This window comes from Amblyraja radiata, chromosome 47 (assembly GCF_010909765.2).
Source record: "Amblyraja radiata isolate CabotCenter1 chromosome 47, sAmbRad1.1.pri, whole genome shotgun sequence".
NCBI lineage: Eukaryota > Metazoa > Chordata > Chondrichthyes > Rajiformes > Rajidae > Amblyraja > Amblyraja radiata.
Genome location: NC_046002.1, coordinates 1,097,993 through 1,116,064, shown reverse-complemented (window position 1 = coordinate 1,116,064; position 18,072 = coordinate 1,097,993). Strand labels below are relative to the sequence as shown.

Genomic DNA, 18,072 nt, shown 5'->3' with positions numbered 1-18,072 from the left:
AAGAATGGGTAATGGTCGCTTCTTTGTGCGGGATTTCTCCGAGATCTCCGGTTTCGCCCCAAACGCCAAAGACGTGCAGTTTGTAGGTTAATTGGCTTGGTAAATGTAAACATTGCCCCTCGTGTGTGTAGGATAGTGTTAGTGTGCGGAGATCGCTGGTCGGCGTGGACCCGGTGGGCTGAAGGGCTTGTTTCCGCACTGTATCTCTAAACTAAACTAAACTTAAACCAGGTATCAAAGTGTGTCAGATACACTGTCCCCTCAGACACTATAACCGGGTGTCACAGTGGATCAGACACACCGTCCACTCCCCCCCGGGACAGGATGCGACGGTGGGACAGACACACCGACCCCTCAGACTCTATAACCGGGCGTCAGACACCCCCGTTCTCGCCCCCTCGGTAACCGGGAGCTACGATGCATTAAGCACACCATCCTCTCCCCCTCCAGGACTGGGCATCACGGTGCGTTAGACATGCCACAGTTATATTACACTTTGGTGAGGCCACATTTATTTTGTTCAGAAGATAGACACAAAAAGCTGGAGTAACTCAGCAGGTCAGGCAGCTTCTCTGGAGAGCAGGAATGGGTGACGTTTTGGGTCGAGACCCTTCGTCAGTCTAAAGGAGGGTCTCGACCCGAAACGTCACCCATTCCTTCTCAGCAAACACCACCTCCCAAGTACAAAACCAGGCTGATTATCCCTTATCAGCCCATGCCCATCCAAAAGCCTTTATACAGGGCTGCCAACCTTGGGTGAGAGTTGGTAGGGTGCTTTTGCATTTTTCACTTGAAATTGTGCAATGTGGTGCATAATGTAGCGAGTCTTTTAGCTTACACTTGAATGCAATATATATGCTTTAAATTGGATTAGCTACGAATAAGGTTAGACTAAATTACATTCCTAATTACATTCCACAGTAGAGCCAGGCTCCGATCAACACATGCAGCACATTAATGATCTTAGTATATTCATGTATACCCATTCCTTCTCAGCAAACACCACCTCCCAAAGTACAAAACCATGCTGATTATCCATTATCAGCCCATGCCCATCCAAATGCCTTTATACAGGGCTGCCAACATTGGGCGAGAGTTGGCAGCCCTGTTGTATAACCTATCCCTCAGAATACGCTCTAGTTCCAACTACAGGTGTTAAGCTCACCGGCCTATAGTTCCAGGCATTTTCCCAGCAGCCCTTCTTGAAAAGCGGCACAACATTTGCCACTCGCCAGTCTTCCGGCACCTCTCCTGTATTTATGGACAATGTCAATTTCAAGCAGGGATCCCGCAATTTCCTCTCTGGTTTCCCACAATTTCCTCGGATATATCTGATCAGGCCCTGGAGATTTGTCCACCTCACACTGTTCCCCTCCGAGCCCTACGGTACGTCACTCACACTGTTCCCCTCCGAGACAAGGTGTGTAACTTGCACCCTTCGCTCCTGGGCCCCAAAGTGTGTCATTCACACTCTACCCCCAGGCCCTAGGGTGCGTTACTCAGACTCTGCCCCTCTGGAACACGGTGCGTCATTCACACTCTTACCCCCTTCTCTCTCTCTCTCTCTCTCTCTCTCAGCAGAGACCCCAAAGACGTGCCCATGGCTGCCCGCTGTTGGTGCCCGCCCTTGGTGCTGATCTCCCTGCTGCTGCTGGTCCCTCGCCCGGTCTCCAGCGTGTGTGGGACAGTCACGGCCAAAGAGTGCAAAGCTGCGACCCCGATGCCAGGGGTGGAGAAGGTGGGCGAGGGTTTTGACGTGGTCCACATGCGTGGGACGGGCACCTGGGTGGTGGACACCCAAACCTGGCAGCTGCCGAATGGGGGCTGCACACTGTGCCACAACGATCAGCTGGGGGGCAAGCGTCAGCGGTTGCCCCAAGCCGTGCAACACTGGCATTCGGCAACGGACTGTCGGCGTCACCTGTCCGGCCAGACCTTCGATTCAACGGAGGAGGTAAGCAAGTCGGAGAGCAGCGAGCTGGACAGCAGCTGGAGCGCCCACCTGGACGTGGAGCACAAGGATATGTCTGCCGCGGTTTCTGCTGCCGGCTCGCACTCCCAGCAGACCGAATTTGCCCGGCAGAAGGCCTCCAGCGACCGCTACAGTTTCAGCCGCCTGTCCTTCAGCTGCCGCCTGTACCAGGCGCGGTTGGGCCACCAGCCACCACTGCATCCGCACCTGCGGAAGCGTCTGCGCACCCTGCCTCGTACCGGTGGCACCAGCAAAGCCGACTTCCTCTACAGCGACTTACTGCGCACCTTTGGCACCCACTATGTGGTGGCCGTGGATCTGGGCGGCGCCTACACTGACCTCACCGCCCTCCGCACCTGCCAGATCGCCCTCAACGGGCAAACCCTGGATGAGGTGAGTGCCGACCCTGACCCCAGACCGTGAACCCCCGCCCTTGGCCGTGAATCTTGACCTATCAACCCCAACTGTTAACTCCAAACTTGACCTTTGAACCTCAACCCTTAACTCCAAACTTGATCCATGACCTCCACCCTCGACCATGAACCTTGACCCCGAACATCAACCCTCAACGCCAAAGTTGACCCCGGCCCTTGATTGTGAACTTTGACCTTTGACCCTCAACCCTTAACTCCAATCTTGATAACTGACCCCATCCCCGTCCTCTGACCTTGAACCTTGACCACTGAACCTCAAGCTTTAACTCCAAAGATCACCCCTGACCTGGACTATGAACATCGACCTGTGTCCACGAAACATTGACCCCATAACTATAAATTGACCTCTAACCTCGACCTCTGACCGTGAACTTGGACACCTGAACCTCAACTCTAAACTTGACCTCACACACCAGCCCTAGATCCCGACCTCTGACCATGAAATTTGACCCCTGAACCTCAACCCCTAACTCCAAACTTGATCCCTGACCTGGATAGTGAACCTCGACCTCTAACTCCATGCCGTGAACCTTCACCCCTCAACCTCAGGCCCTGATCATTGACCCTGACTGTGACCTCTGAACCACAACTGTTAACTCCAAACTTGTGTTCCACGACCTCTGATATATATATATACATATATAAATAACTTGGACGTTAACATGGACAGTTTGGTTAGTAGATTTACAGATGACACCAAGATTGCTGGGGTCCCAGTCTGTAATGAAAGCTGTCAACGTTTAAAGCTCATAGATCGTATAGAACGTATGTGGAATTCATTGCCACTGAAGGCCAAGTCGATGGATATTTTTAAGACAGAGAAAGATAGATTCTTGTTTAAGAAGGAACTGCAGGTGCTGGAAAATCGAAGGTACACAAAAATGCTGGAGAAACTCAGCGGGTGCAGCAGCATCTATGGAGCGAAGGAAACAGGCAACGTTTCGGGCCGAAACCCTTCCGGGTTTCGGCCCGAAACGTTGCCTATTTCCTTAAGGGTTTCGGCCCGAAACGTTGCCTATTTCCTTCGCTCCATAGATGCTGCTGCACCCGCTGAGTTTCTCCAGCATTTTTGTGTACCTAAAGACAGATTCTTGATTGGAGAAATGGCAAATGGAGTTTAATCTGGGTTAAAATCTGATTTAATTTGGAGTCTTGGATGGAGTGGATGTGGAGAGGATGTTTCCACTAGTGGGAGAGTCGAGGACCAAAGCCATAACCTCAGAATAAAAGATTCAAGATTCAATTTAATTGTCACGTACCAATTAAATTTGAGTTACTCCAAAGGATGCTCCTTTAGAAAGGAGGAATTTCTATAGTCAGAGGGTGGTGAATCTGTGGCATTCTTTGCTGTGGAGATCATTGGATATTTTTAAAGGCAGGGTTTGACAAATTCTTGATTTGTACGGGTGTCAGGGGTTTATGGGGAGAAGGCAGGAGAATGGGGTTGAGAGGTTAAAGATAGATCAGTCATGATTGCATAACTAGATGGGCCGAATGGCCTAATTCTGCTCATTGAACTTGTGGATTTCTGATCTGAGCAAGTGTGAGGCACTGCACTTTGGGAGGTCACAGATAAGGGGGGTGGGGGCTGATGTACAATTAATGACATAGCCCTTAACAGCATTGATGTACAGAGGGATCTTGGGGGCCCAAGTCTGTAACACCCTGAAAGTGGCAACACAGGTAGATAGAGTGGTAAAGAACTATAATATGTTTGCTTTCATAAGTCCGAGCCTTGAGCACAAGAGTCAGGAAATCATGATGCACTTTGGTCAGGCAACAATGAGAACATTGGGTGCAGTTCTGGTCACCCCATTACAGGAAGGATGTGGAGGCTTTGGAAAGAATGCAGAGGAGGTTTACCAGAAATGATAGGTGTAAATAAGCGAGCTGCACAATCTGGAGTTCAAAGTCATCTTTAGTCTGTACACATAGTATAGCGGTGCAGCAGGTTGTTTGTTGTCAGTTCATCGTTACTGCTTCTAAGACTGACCAGTGTAGGAAGTGGGTGTTAGTATAAATCATACAGTAGGGTGGGGTTAGTGATGCTATTTCTACTATGATTGGTTCACATACAATAACCATTCTACATTGGGCACAAAAATGCTGGAATAACTCAACGGATCGCTGGGGAAAAAGAATAGGCGACTTTTTGAGTCAGATCCTTTGTTCAGAATGAAAGGAGAGGAAGTAGGGCCCAGAATAATGTTTGGATCAGTTGGTATTAGCTACAGGATGAGGTTGGACAACCTCGGATTATTTTCCCTGGATTCGCAGATGTTGTGGGAGACCTGGTGGAAGTATGAGAGGCATTAGATAGGGTAGACAGTCGGAGCCTTTACCCTACGATGGAAATATCAAATACCAGAGGACATAGCTTTGAAGTGAGATGAGCAACGTTTAAATGAGATGTGTTGGTCAAGTTGTACGGATGTGGGGGGACTCCATTGAAACGTACAGAATAGTGAAAGGCCAGGATAGAGTGGATGTGGAGAGGATATTTCCACTAGTGGGAGAGTCATGAACTAGTGGTCACAGCCTCAGAATTAAAAGACGTTCTTTTCGGAAGGATATGATGAGGAATTTCTTTAGTCAGAGGTGGTGAATGTGTGCCACAGAAGGCTGTGGAGGCCAAGTCAGTGGATATATTTAAGGCAGAGATAGATAGATTCTTGATTAGTACGGGTGTCAGAGATTATGGGGGGAAGGCAGGAGAATGAGGTTAGGAGAGAGAGAGAGATCAGTCATGATTGAATGGCAGAGTTGAATTGAGGGGCCGAATGGCCTAATTCTGCTCCTATCACATGATCTTATTAAGTCTATTTTTACACAGAGGATGGTGGGCGCTTGGAATGCGCTGCCAGGGGTGGTGGTGGAGGCAGATACGATAGTGGTGTTTAAGAGGCGTAACTTGGATAAGCACATGGCTATCAGGCAATAGAAAGATATGGATTGTGTGCAGGCAGAGAAGAGTTGGTCTTGGGATCTTGTTCAGCACAAACATTGTGGGCCGAAGGGCTTGTTCTTGTGCTTTATGACCCTTGACACAAACACCTGACCCCTCCCAGACTGGCCCAATGACTGCAGACACCAATGGTAGATATTAACAACAGATCCCCGACCTTTAACCTGACCCCTCCCTCACTCTCCCACGGTGCTCCCTCAGCCCCCTACCCTCCCTCCCCTGATGCCCCCTCACCCTCTCCACACTCCTTCACCCCCCTCTCTCTCTCTCCCTCGGCGTTCCCTCACTCTTCCCTCTCCCTCCAACAAGTGCACCAAGACCCTGTACAACTGCAGTAGAACCTCCCTGCCCCTATACTCAAATCCTTTTGCTATGAATGCTAACATACCATTGGCTTTCTTCACTGCCTGCTGCACCTGCATGCCTACTTTCAATGACTGGTGTACCATGACACCCAGGTCTCGTTGCATCTCCCGTTTTCCTAATCGACCACCTTTCAGATAATAGTCTACTTTCCTGTTCTTGCCACCAAAGTGGATAATCTCACATATATCCACATTGTACTGCATCTGCCATGTATTTGCCCACTCACCCAACCTATCCAAGTCATCTTGCAGCCTCCTAGCATCCTCCTCACAGCTAACACTGCCCCCCAGCTTCGTGTCATTCGCAAACTTGGAGATGTTGCATTCAATTCCCTCGTTCAAATCATTAATATATATTGTAAATAGCTGGGGTCCCAGCACTGAGGTACCCCACTAGTCACTGCCTACCATTCTGAAAAGGACCCGTTTACTTCTACTCTTTGCTTCCTGTCTGTCAGCCAGTTCTCCATCCACATCAATACTGAACCCCCAATACCATGTGCTTTAAGTTTGCATACTAATCTCTTATGTGGGACCTTGTCGAAAGCCTTCTGAAAGTCCAGATATAACACTGGTTCTCCCTTATCCACTCTACTAGTTACATCCTCGAAAAATTCTATAAGATTCGTCAGACATGATTTACCTTTCATAAATCCATGCTGGCTTTGTCCAATGATTTCACCACTATCCAAATGTGCTGCTATCCCATCTTTAATAACTGACTAGAATTTTCCCCACTACCAACGTTAGACTAACTGGTCTGTAATTCCCCGTTTTCCCTCTCCCTCCCTTTTTAAAAAGTGGGGTTACATTAGCTACCCTCCAATCCTCAGGAACTTCTCCAGAATCTAAAGAGTTTTGAAAAATTATCACTAATGCATCCACTATTTCTGGGGCTACTTCCTTAAGTACTCTGGGATGCAGCCTATCTAGCCCTGGGGATTTATCGGCCTTTAATCCATTCAATTTACCTAACACCACTTCCCGACTAACCTGGATTTCACGCAGTTCCTCCCATTTCATTTGGTCCCCTGCTATTTCCGGCAGATTATCTATGTCTTCCTTAGTGAAGACAGAACCAAAGTAGTTATTCAATTGGTCTGCCATGTCCTTGTTCCCCATGATCAATTCACCTGTTTCTGACTGCAAGGGGCCTACATTCGTTTTAAGTAATCTTTTTCTCTTCACATATCTATAAAATCTTTTGCAGTCAGTTTTTATGTTCCCTGCAGTTTTCTTTCATAATCTATTTTCCCTTTTCTAATTAAGCCCTTTGTCCTCCTCTGCTGGACTCTGAATTTCTCCCAGTCCTCTGGTAGGCTGCTTTTTCTGGATAATTTGTATCCTTCATCCCTATCCCTCTCTATTTCCCTTCCTCCATCCCCTGACCCTCCCTCACTCCTCCGTCTCTCTCCCTCACTCCCAGGTGAAAGACTGCCTGGAGGCGGAGGTGCAGCTGAAGATGACGGGCAAGGTGGACTCTGGCGCCAAGGGGCAACGCTGCCGCCAAGACCGCAGCAAGATGGAGGGCAAGCTGACCTTCCACCAGACCTACAGCGAACGCCTCACGGAGGTGACGGGCGGCAGCCTAGGCAGCATGGACAACATCTTCAACCCCCCTTCCTCCTCTGACTCCTTCTACTTCTCCTCCAACTCCTCCCTCTCTACCTCCTCCCCCTCCTCTGATTCCTTCTCCTCTTCCCCCTCCCCAGACGAGTCCATCTCGCCCTCTCCCTCCATCTTCTCCTCCTTCCTCTCCTTCTTCTTGCCGTCCTCCTCCTCCTCCTCCATCTCCAACCCCCCCTCCAAAGACTCCTTACCTTCCTCCAATGACTCTTCTGACTCAGACTCCCCCTCCAACTCCAAACATTCCTCCATCTTCTCCTCCTCCTCCAACTCCCTCCCCTCCTCCTCCAACAACTCCCTACCTTTCTCCGACTCCTTCTTCGCCTCCTCTTCCCCCGGCGGCTCTTCGGCCTACACCTCCTGGCTAGCCTCGCTGCCCGCGCACCCTGGGGTGCTGCACCGCACCCTGGAGCCGCTCCACCTGCTCCTGCCCTCCAGCGACCCGCGGCGGGGTCTGCTGAAGGCGGCCATCAGCCGCCACATCCTGCAGGCGGGAAAGAAGGCGATGATGAATCAATGCCCCGGGGTCGGGACCGAGCCGTGCCCGGGGGGCGGCCGCACTGACCCGAGTAGGCCCTGCAGCTGCCGTTGCCAGGGGCAACCGGAGGTGAGCGCCGACTGCTGCTCCCGCCGGCGGCGCTTGGGGGCGCTGCGGGCGGAGGTCCACCGGGCTCGCGGGCTGTGGGGCGACTGGTTGTCGCAGACGGACGCCTTCGTGCGCCTGCGCGTGGGGCCGGCGGGAGGGGGCGCCGCCACCGCCACCGGGTCCACCGCCGTCATGTGGAACAACAACAACCCCGTGTGGGACGTCACCCTGGAGCTGGGCCAGGTGAATCTGGTCCACGGCCCCCACGGCGACACCGTGCTCACCGTCGAGGTGTGGGACCGCGACCACGGCTGGGACGACGACCTGCTCGGCTCGTGCCAGGTGCGCCTGTCCTCCGGCCACCGCGATCACGTGTGTGACCTGAACCACGGTAGCCTCACCTACTCGCTCACCCTCACCTGTGGCCCGCACCTGGGCGGCGACCTGTGCCAGGAGTACATGCCGGGTAGATGAGGCCCTACCCGCCTCTCATTCTCCCATCATCCCCTCCCTGCCCCACACCTATCATACCCTCCCTCATCCTCACCTGCCTCACCCTCCCCTTCCCTATTCACCTGCCTCATCATCCCCTCACCTGTGGCCCGCACCTGGGCGGCGACCTGTGCCAGTAGTTCATGCCCGGGAGATAACACCCCACCCCCCCTCAGTTGCCTCATCATCCTCTCCCCATCCTCCCCTGCTTCACCATTCCCTCCCCTTCCTCATCCTCTCCTCTATCTCCCTTCCATTCCTCCATCTTTCTCACCTCCATTCCTCCCTCATTTTTCCCTCCCTAATCTCCCCCCTCCCCTCATCTTCACTTCCTTTATTCTTCCCTCAACCTCCCCACCCTCGTTCTTCCCTCATTCCCTCACTCCCTCATTCTCCCTTCATGCTTCCCTCCCCATCCCCCCTCATTCTCCCCTCCCCCTTATCTTCCCTTCCTTAACTCCCTCGCCCATCTTTCCCTCTTCCCGTGAATCTTCCTCTTCACACCGCCCCCCCCCCCCCCCATTGCTTCCCAATGCTAAATATTGCAACTGTTTTTAATCCTGGTAGTGATTAAATAAAATCATTGTTACGCTGAGAGACGGCCTGAACTTTATTGACCCGTGTATGACAGAGGGTGAATGCACAGAGTATTTTACGCATAGCAGTAGAATTGAGAACCTGAGAGGCAAATGGAGGGGGATAATGCATGAAAGATTGGGTGTGATGGGGAACGGGCACAGAGGTACCTGGGTCAGGCAGAGTGTTGCTATGTTGTGGCCAACTCTCTCCAGCTGAGGGTTAAGGCCAGCACTGAGCAACTGGGAATTTATTATTGTTGGGGCCTGTGATGGAACGATGCAGTAGTTTAGTTTAGAGATTTAGCGCAGAAACTGGCCTTTCGGCCCACCGTGTACGTGCCGACCAGTGATCAACCCGTACACCACCACTATCCTACGCACACTAGGGACAATTGCATAATGTTCACCTAGTCAGTTTGGCTACAAACCTGTACGCCTTTGGAGTGTGGTAGGTGGGTAGGTGGCTTGGGAACCCTGGAACGACCGCTTCCTTACTGGAGACTGCGGCTTCCGAAGCCAACAAGGCCGCGCTGGATGGAGCACCACCCGGGACTCTGTCTCTGCTGCAACTAGGGGGAGGGGGAGCAAAGGCAGAGCTGCGGGGTACCCACGAGACATGAGTGAGGGCCTCGTCTATGATTGGAGAGGGGAACCTCCATGCCCTAAAGAATGAGGAAGTCTCGGATGTTCTAGTGTGGAACACCTCATCTTGGGCACAGATGCGGGGTAGACGGAGTAGTGGATAGAGTCTTTGCAGGTAGCCGAGTGGGAAGAAGTGTAGTCTAGACAGCTGTGGGAGTCAGTGGGTTAGTCAATAGTCTATTTCCTGTGATGGAGACGGTGAGATCAAGGAAGGGGAGGGAGGAGTCCGTGATGGTCCAAGTAAATTTGAGTGTAGGGTGAAAATTGGTGGTGAAGTTGACGAAGTCCATGAGTTCTGCATGGGTGCAGGAGGTAGCACCGATGCAGTCATCAATGTAACGGAGATAGAGTTCGGGGATAGGGCCAGTGTATGCTTGCAACAAGGATTGTTCAACCTACCCTACAAAGAGGCAGGCATCGCTGGGGCCCATGCGCATGCCCATAGCTACGCCTTGAACTTGGATGAAGTGGGAGGAGTCAAAGAAGTTGTTGAGGGTGAGGACCAGCTCTGCTAGGTGGAGTAGAGTGTTAGTAGATGGAAATTGGATGGTTCTGCATTTGAGGAAGGATCATGTTTTAGTGCATTGTAGAAGTATGATTTCAATGTTGTTTGTATGAAGTATTTTTAAGAGGTAACATTTTCCACACAAAGGGTGCTGGGTGTAGGGAGCAGGTACCCGACTCGGCCCCGAAGCTGTGGCGGATGCAGCGGCAGCAGCAGCGGTAGCGGAGACCTGACTCGGCCCCGAAGCTGTGGCCGCGGAGACCTGACTCGGCCCCGAAGCTGTGGCGGAGGCAGCGACCACCCGCGGAGTTTGAACCGTCGCCTCGGCGCAGAGGGAGAACAAAGAGGGAAGAGACAGAGACTTTAAGATTTTGCTTTCCACCACAGTGAGGATGTGTTTGGTGAACTCACTGTGGTGGATGTTAAATTTGTGTTGATTGTGTGTTTTTGTCATTTTTTAAATAATATGTATGTGCAGGGAAACAAAATTTCGTTCAGACCGAAAGGTCTGAAGACAATAAACGAATCTAATCTAATCTAATCTAATCTAAAAAGAGCTGAGAATTTGTCAAAATGCGTGATTCTCACCCTCAACGCGTAAGAGTTGGCAGCCCTGTTGTATAACCTATCCCTCAGAATACTCTCTAGTTCCAACTACAGATGTTAAGCTCACCGGCCTATAGTTCCAGGCATTTTCCCAGCAGCCCTTCTTGAAAAGCGGCACAACATTTGCCACCCGCCAGTCTTCCGACACCTCTCCTGTATTTAAGGACGATGTCAATTTCAAGCAGGGATCCCACAATTCCCTCTCTTGTTTCCCACAATGTTCCTCGGATATATCTGATCAGGCCCTGGAGATTTGTCCACCTCACACTCACACTCTTCCCCTCCGAGTCCTAGGGTGCGTCACTCAAGTCAAGTCAAGTCAAGTTTGTTGGTCACATACACATACGAGATGTGCAGTGAAATGAAAAGTGGCAATGCTCGCGGACTTTGTGCAAAAAGACAAACAAACAAACAACCAAACAAACTATAAACACAATCATAAACACACACATATTCTTTTATATATTAAATATTGGAAGGAAAAACGTTCAGTAGAGTTAGTCCCTGGTGAGATAGGCGTTTACAGTCCGAATGGCCTCTGGGAAGAAACTCCTTCTCAACCTCTCCGTTCTCACGGCATGGCAACGGAGGACCGTAGCAGCTGGAACAGTCCGTTGCAGGGGTGGAAGGGGTCCCCCATAATATTGTTGGCTCTGGAGTTGCACCTCCTGATGTATAGTTCCTGCAGGGGGGCAAGTGAAGTTCCCATAGTGCGTGCGTTCGGCCAAACGCACTACTCTCTGCAGAGCCTTCTTGGCCTGGGCAGAGCAATTCCCAAACCAGATGGTAATGTTTCCCGGACAAGATGCTTTCCACAGCCGGGACAAGTTGCGTAACTTGCATGCTTGGCCCTGGGCCCCAAAGTGTGTCATTCCTCGGACTCTCCATTACTCGGACTCTGCCCTTCTGGAACACGGTGCGTCATTCACACTCTTACCCCCTTCTCTCTCTCTCTCTCTCTCTCTCTCTCTCTCTCTCTCCCTGGGCCAGGTGAATCTGGTCCACGGCCCCCACGGCGACACCGTGCTCACCATCGAGGTGTGGGACCGCGACAACGGCTGGGACGACGACCTGCTCGGCTCGTGCCAGGTGCGCCTGTCCTCCGGCCACCGCGATCACGTGTGTGACCTGAACCACGGTAGCCTCACCTACTCGCTCACCCTCACCTGCGGCCCACACCTGGGCGGCGACCTGTGCCAGGAGTACATGCCCGCTAGATGAGGCCCTACCCGCCTCTCATTCTCCCCTCATCCCCTCCCTGCCCCACACCTATCATACCCTCCCTCATCCTCATCTGCCTCACCCTCCCCTTCCCTATTCACATGCCTCATCATCCACTCCCTCCTCCCCTCACCTGTGGCCCGCACCTGGGCGGCGACCTGTGCCAGTAGTTCATGCCTCATCATCCACACCCAACCCCCCCTCAGTTGCCTCATCATCCTCTCCCCATCCTCCCCTGCTTCACCATTCCCTCCCCTTCCTCATCCTCTCCTCTCCTCTATCTCCCTTCCATTCCTCCATCTTTCTCACCTCCATTCCTCCCTCATTTTTCCCTCCCTAATCTCCCCCCTCCCCTCATCTTCACTTCCTTTATTCTTACCTCAACCTCCCCACCCTCGTTCTTCCCTCATTCTCCCTTCATGCTTCCCTCCCCATCCCTCCCCCCTCATTCTCCCCTCCCCCTTATCTTCCCTTCCTTAACTCCCTCGCCCATCTTTCCCTCTTCCCGTGAAACTTCCTCTTCACACCCCCCCCCCCACCCCCAATGCTTCTCAATGCTAAATATTGCAACTGTTTTTAATCCTGCTTGTGATTAAATAAAATCATTGTTACGCTGAGAGACGGCCTGAACTTTATTGACCCGTTTATGACAGAGGGTGAATGCACAGAGTATTTTACGCATAGCAGTAGAATTGAGAACCTGAGAGGCAAATGGAGGGGGCTAATGCATGAAAGATTGGGTGTGATGGGGAACGGGTACAGAGGTACCTGGGTCAGGCAGAGTGTTGCTATGTTGTGGCCAACTCTCTCCAGCTGAGGGTTAAGGCCAACACTGAGCAACTGGGAATTTATTATTGCTGGGGCCTGTGATGGAACGATGCAGTAGTTTAGTTTAGAGATTCAGCGCAGAAACTGTCCTTTCGGCCCACCGTGTACGTGCCGACCAGTGATCAACCCGTACACTACCACTATCCTACGCACACTAGGGACAATTGTATAATGTTCACCAAGTCAGTTAGGCTACAAACCTGTACGCCTTTGGAGTGTGGTAGGTGGGTAGGTGGCTTGGGAACCCTGGAACGACCGCTTCCTTACTGGAGACTGCGGCTTCCGAAGCCAACAAGGCCGCGCTGGATGGAGCACCACCCGGGACTCTGTCGCTGCTGCAACTAGGGAGAGGGGGAGCAAAGGCGGAGCTGCGGGGTACCCACGAGACATGAGTGAGGGCCTCGTCTATGATTGGAGAGGGGAACCTCCATGCCCTAAAGAATGAGGAAGTCTCGGATGTTCTAGTGTGGAACACCTCATCTTGGGCACAGATGCGGGGTAGACGGAGTAGTGGATAGAGTCTTTGCAGGTAGCTGAGTGGGAAGAAGTGTAGTCTAGACAGCTGTGGGAGTCAGTGGGTTAGTCAATAGTCTATTTCCTGTGATGGAGACGGTGAGATCAAGGAAGGGGAGGGAGGAGTCCGTGATGGTCCAAGTAAATTTGAGTGTAGGGTGAAAATTGGTGGTGAAGTTGATGAAGTCCATGAGTTCTGCATGGGTGCAGGAGGTAGCACCGATGCAGTAACGGAGATAGAGTTCGGGGATAGGGCCAGTGTATGCTTGCAACAAGGATTGTTCAACCTACCCTACAAAGAGGCAGGCATCGCTGGGGCCCATGCGCATGCCCATAGCTACGCCTTGAACTTGATGAAGTGGGAGGAGTCAAAGAAGTTGTTGAGGGTGAGGACCAGCTCTGCTAGGTGGAGTAGAGTGTTAGTAGATGAAAATTGGATGGTTCTGCGTTTGAGGAAGGATCATGTTTTAGTGCATTGTAGAAGTATGATTTCAATGTTGTTTGTATGAAGTATTTTTAAGAGGTAACATTTTCCACACAAAGGGTGCTGGGTGTAGGGAGCAGGTACCTGACTCGCCCCGAAGCTGTGGCGGAGGCAGCGGCGGCGGATACCCGACTCGGTCCTGGAGCTGTGGCGGCGGCAGCAGCAGCGGTGACCCGACTCGGCCCCGAAGCTGTGGCCGCGGAGACCTGACTCGGCCCCGAAGCTGTGGCGGAGGCAGCGACCACCCGCGGAGTTTGAACCGTCGCCTCGGCGCAGAGGGAGAACAAAGAGGGAAGAGACAGAGACTTTAAGATTTTGCCTTCCACCACAGTGAGGAGGTGTTTGGTGAACTCACTGTGGTGGATGTTAAATTTGTGTTGATTGTGTGTTTTTGTCATTTTTTAAATAATATGTATGACTGCAGGGAAACAAAATTTCGTTCAGACCGAAAGGTCTGAATGACAATAAACGAATCTAATCTAATCTAATCTAAAAAGAGCTGAGAATTTGTCAAAATGCGACTCCTTCTACCTCTCCTCCAAAGTCTCCTTATCTTCCTCCAACGTCTACTTTACCTCCGATGACTCTTCTGACCCACACTCTCCCTCCAACTCCAAACATTTCTCCATCCTCTCCTCCTCCTCCAACTCCCTACCTTTCTCCGACGTCTTCTTCGCCTCCTCTTCCCCCGGCGGCTCTTCGGCCTACACCTCCTGGCTGTCCTCGCTGTCCGCGCACCCTGGGGTGCTGCGCCGCACCCTGGAGCCGCTCCACCTGCTCCTGCCCTTCAACGACTCGCGGCGGGGTCTGCTGAAGGCGGCCATCAGCCGCCACCTCCTGCAGGCGGGAGGGGAGGCGATGAAGAATCAATGCCCCGGGGTCGGGACCGAGCCGTGCCCGGCGGGCGGCCGCACTGACCCGAGTAGGCCCTGCAGCTGCCGTTGCCAGGGGCAACCGGGCGTGAACGCCGACTGCTGCCCCCTCCGGTGGCGCTCGGGGGCGCTGCAGGTGGAGGTCCAGCGGGCTCGCGGGTTGCCGGGCGACTGGTTTTCGCAGGCAGACCCCTATGTGCGCCTGCGCGTGGGGCCTGCAGGACCCAGCGCGGCCACCGACATCGTGTGGAACAACAACAACCCCGTGTGGAACGAAATCCTGCACCTGGGCCAGGTGAGTCTGGCCCCCGGCCCCGCCGGCGACGCCGAGCTCACCCTCGAGGTGTGGGACCGCGACGTCTCCTTGGACGACCTGCGCGGCACGTGCCAGGTGCGCCTGTCCGCCGGCCACAGCGATCACACGTGCAGCCTGGACCGCGGCAGCCTCACCTACTCGGTCACCCTCACCTGTGGCCCACACCTGGGCGGCGACCTGTGCCAGGAGTACATGCCCGGGAGATGAGGCCCGGGATCCCTCCCTCCCTCCCTCCTCGCTCTCCCCCCACTACTCACCCCTCTTCACCCCCCTCCCTCACCCTCCACTCACCTGCAGCCCGCACCTGGCCAGGAGTACATGCCCGGGAGATGAGACCCTCCCTCCCTCCTCGCTCTCCCCCCCGCATCCTCCCCTCCCTCATCCCCACATCACCCCTCACTTCCCCCCCCCCCCACTCCTCCTCCTCTGACCGTCCCCTCCCTCAAGTTCAAGTTCATGATATAATTGTGTGTGTGTTATATGATCACATACATTTATATCACATTCATGTATGTGTGTTTATATAAAAATCAGAAGAAATATAATTGTGTGTGTATTATATGATTATATACATTTATATCACATTCATGTATGTGTGTTTATATAAAAATCAGAAGAAATATAATTGTGTGTCTGTTATATGATTATATACATTTATATCACATTCATGTATGTGTGTTTATATAAAAATCAGAAGAAATATAATTGTGTGTGTGTTATATGATTATATACATTTATATCACATTCATGTATGTGTGTTTATATAAAAATCAGAAGAAATATAATTGTGTGTGTGTTATATGATTACATACATTTATATCACATTCATGTATGTGTGTTTATAAACATTTTATTCTTTAACAAGAATTAACAGAAGTATGAACTAACAGAATTATGAATCTAACCCTATATCACGTACAAAAACTGTTCCCCCGCAATGTTAATTACGCTGCGAGTCGGGTCGGGTCGGTTCCGGTTACTACAAAATCAACTCAAACACTGCTTGTGAGCCATTTAAATAGAAATGATTTTAAAAACATTAAAAAAGACAATTACCAGAGTCAAATTTTATTCTTGACAAGAAGTATGAATTGACAGAATTATGAATCTAACCCTATATCACACACACAAACTGTTGCCCCGAAACGTTGATTACACTGCGAGTCGGGTCGGGTCGGGTCAGGTAGGCTCTGGTTACTAAAATGGACGGGGAAAAATGCCCAGGATCCCCTCAATAGCGTACTACACGTCAGCCCATTGTATTTCGCAGGAGTGGGCTATCTTGCTCCGCTATAGGATCTTTGATCGCCACCGCCGTCGTGTGGGTCAACAACAACCCCGTGTGGAACGTCACCCTGCACCTGGGCCAGGTGAGTCTGGCCGTCGGCGACACCGTGCTCACCGTCGAGGTGTGGGACAGCGACAGCTTCTGGGCCGACGCGCTGCTCGGTTCGTGCCAGGTGCACCTGTCCTCCGGCCACCACGATCACGTGTGTAGCCTGAAGCACGGTAGCCTCACCTACTCGCTCACCCTCACCTGTGGCCCACACCTGGGCAGCGACCTGTGCCGGGAGTACATGCCCGGTAGATGAGACCCTCCCTCCCTCCTCGCTCTCCCCCGCATCCCCCCACTCCTCTTCACCCCCTCCCTCACCCTCCACTCACCTGCAGCCCGCACCTGGACGGCGACCTGTGCCAGGAGTACATGCCCAGAAGATGAGGCCCTCCCTCCCTCCCTCCTCGCTCTACCACCGCATCCTCCCCTCCCTCATCCCCACATCACCAAATGTATATAATCATATAACACACACACAATTATATTTCTTCTGATTTTTATATCCAATGATGAAGTTTATTTCAGACTAGACAAGGGACATTAAATAATATACATTGTAAACCTCCCCACAACTTCACACACACTAGACCCCCCCCCCCCCCACACTACAATGTCCCCCCCCCCACACTACAATGTCCCCCCACACAACAATGTCTCCCCCACCACCCCCCCACGGCTTGGTCCCGACCCCGGGGCATTGATTCATCATCGCCTTGGCCTCCTCTCCCGCCTGCAGGAGGTGGCGGCTGATGGCCGCCTTCAGCAGACCCCGCCGCGGGTCTTTGTAGGGCAGGAGCAGGTGGAGCGGCTCCAGGGTGCGGTGCAGCACCCCAGGGTGCGCGGGCAGAGAGGATAGCCAGGAGGTGTAGGCCGAAGAGCCGCCGGGGGAGGAGGAGTCGAAGAAGGAGTCGGTGTCAGAGGAAGGTAGGGAGTTGGAGGAGGGGTTGTTGGAGGAGGAGGAGGGGAGGGAGTTGGAGGAGGAGGAGGAGGAGGGGAGGGAGTTGGGCGAGGGGAGGATGGAGAAGGAGGAATGTTTGGAGTTGGAGGGGGAGTCTGAGTCAGAAGAGTCATTGGAGGAAGGTAAGGAGCCTTTGGAGGGGGGGGTTGGAGATGGAGGAGGCCCGACTATGGGTGGACATGGGATGGGGACTGGACATTGTGCCATCACTCATAATGGGAACCCTTGTGGGGGGATGTTTTTTATGTTTAAATCTCTTTATTATTGTTATGTCTGTATTCTTTTTTTTATGTGCTGCATTGGCAAGAAGCATTTCACTACACCTATGGTGTATGTGACTAATAACGAACCTTTGAACCTTTAATTCTCTCTTCCAAATCATTAGTCCTCAAACAACTTCACTGGCTTCCCATCTCCCACCGGATCACCTACAAAATCCTGATCCTCACCGACAAAGCCCTCCACCATCTGGCCCCCCCATATCTCACTGACCTCCTCTCCCCCAACCAACCCTCACGGTCCCTCAGAACCACATCAGCCGGTCTCCTCTCCATCCACAAGTCCAACCTCCGCAGTTTTGGGGACAGAGCCTTCTCCAGGGCAGCTCCCAGGCTCTGGAACTCCCTGCCCCAACTGATCCGCAATTCCGTGTCCCTCACCATCTTCCATTCCCGCCTCAAGACCCATCTCTTCACCTCTGCCTATCCTTAGCCCCACGTCCCCCTCCCTTTTCATCTGTGCATTAATTGCCTCATATTGTGTTTTGAATTGAA

The 18,072-nt window shown here is 52.3% G+C and overlaps 1 protein-coding gene across 2 annotated transcripts; it reads left to right on the top strand.

Moving 5' to 3' along the window:
* The first annotated feature begins 1,497 nt into the window (after positions 1–1,497).
* On the top strand, positions 1,498–15,437 carry prf1 (perforin 1). 2 transcript variants are annotated; one of them, XM_033015862.1, is made up of 3 exons: positions 1,498–2,365; positions 7,163–7,556; positions 14,371–15,437. In XM_033015862.1, exons 1-3 carry the CDS (start codon positions 1,601–1,603, stop codon positions 15,210–15,212), a joined length of 2,001 nt encoding a protein of 666 aa, XP_032871753.1. In that variant the 5' UTR covers positions 1,498–1,600; the 3' UTR covers positions 15,213–15,437. The 2 variants fall into 2 exon arrangements, with proteins under 2 accessions (XP_032871753.1, XP_032871752.1); XM_033015861.1 differs by lacking the exon at positions 14,371–15,437 and having other exon boundaries at positions 7,163–8,732.
* Positions 15,438–18,072: the final 2,635 nt, after the last annotated feature.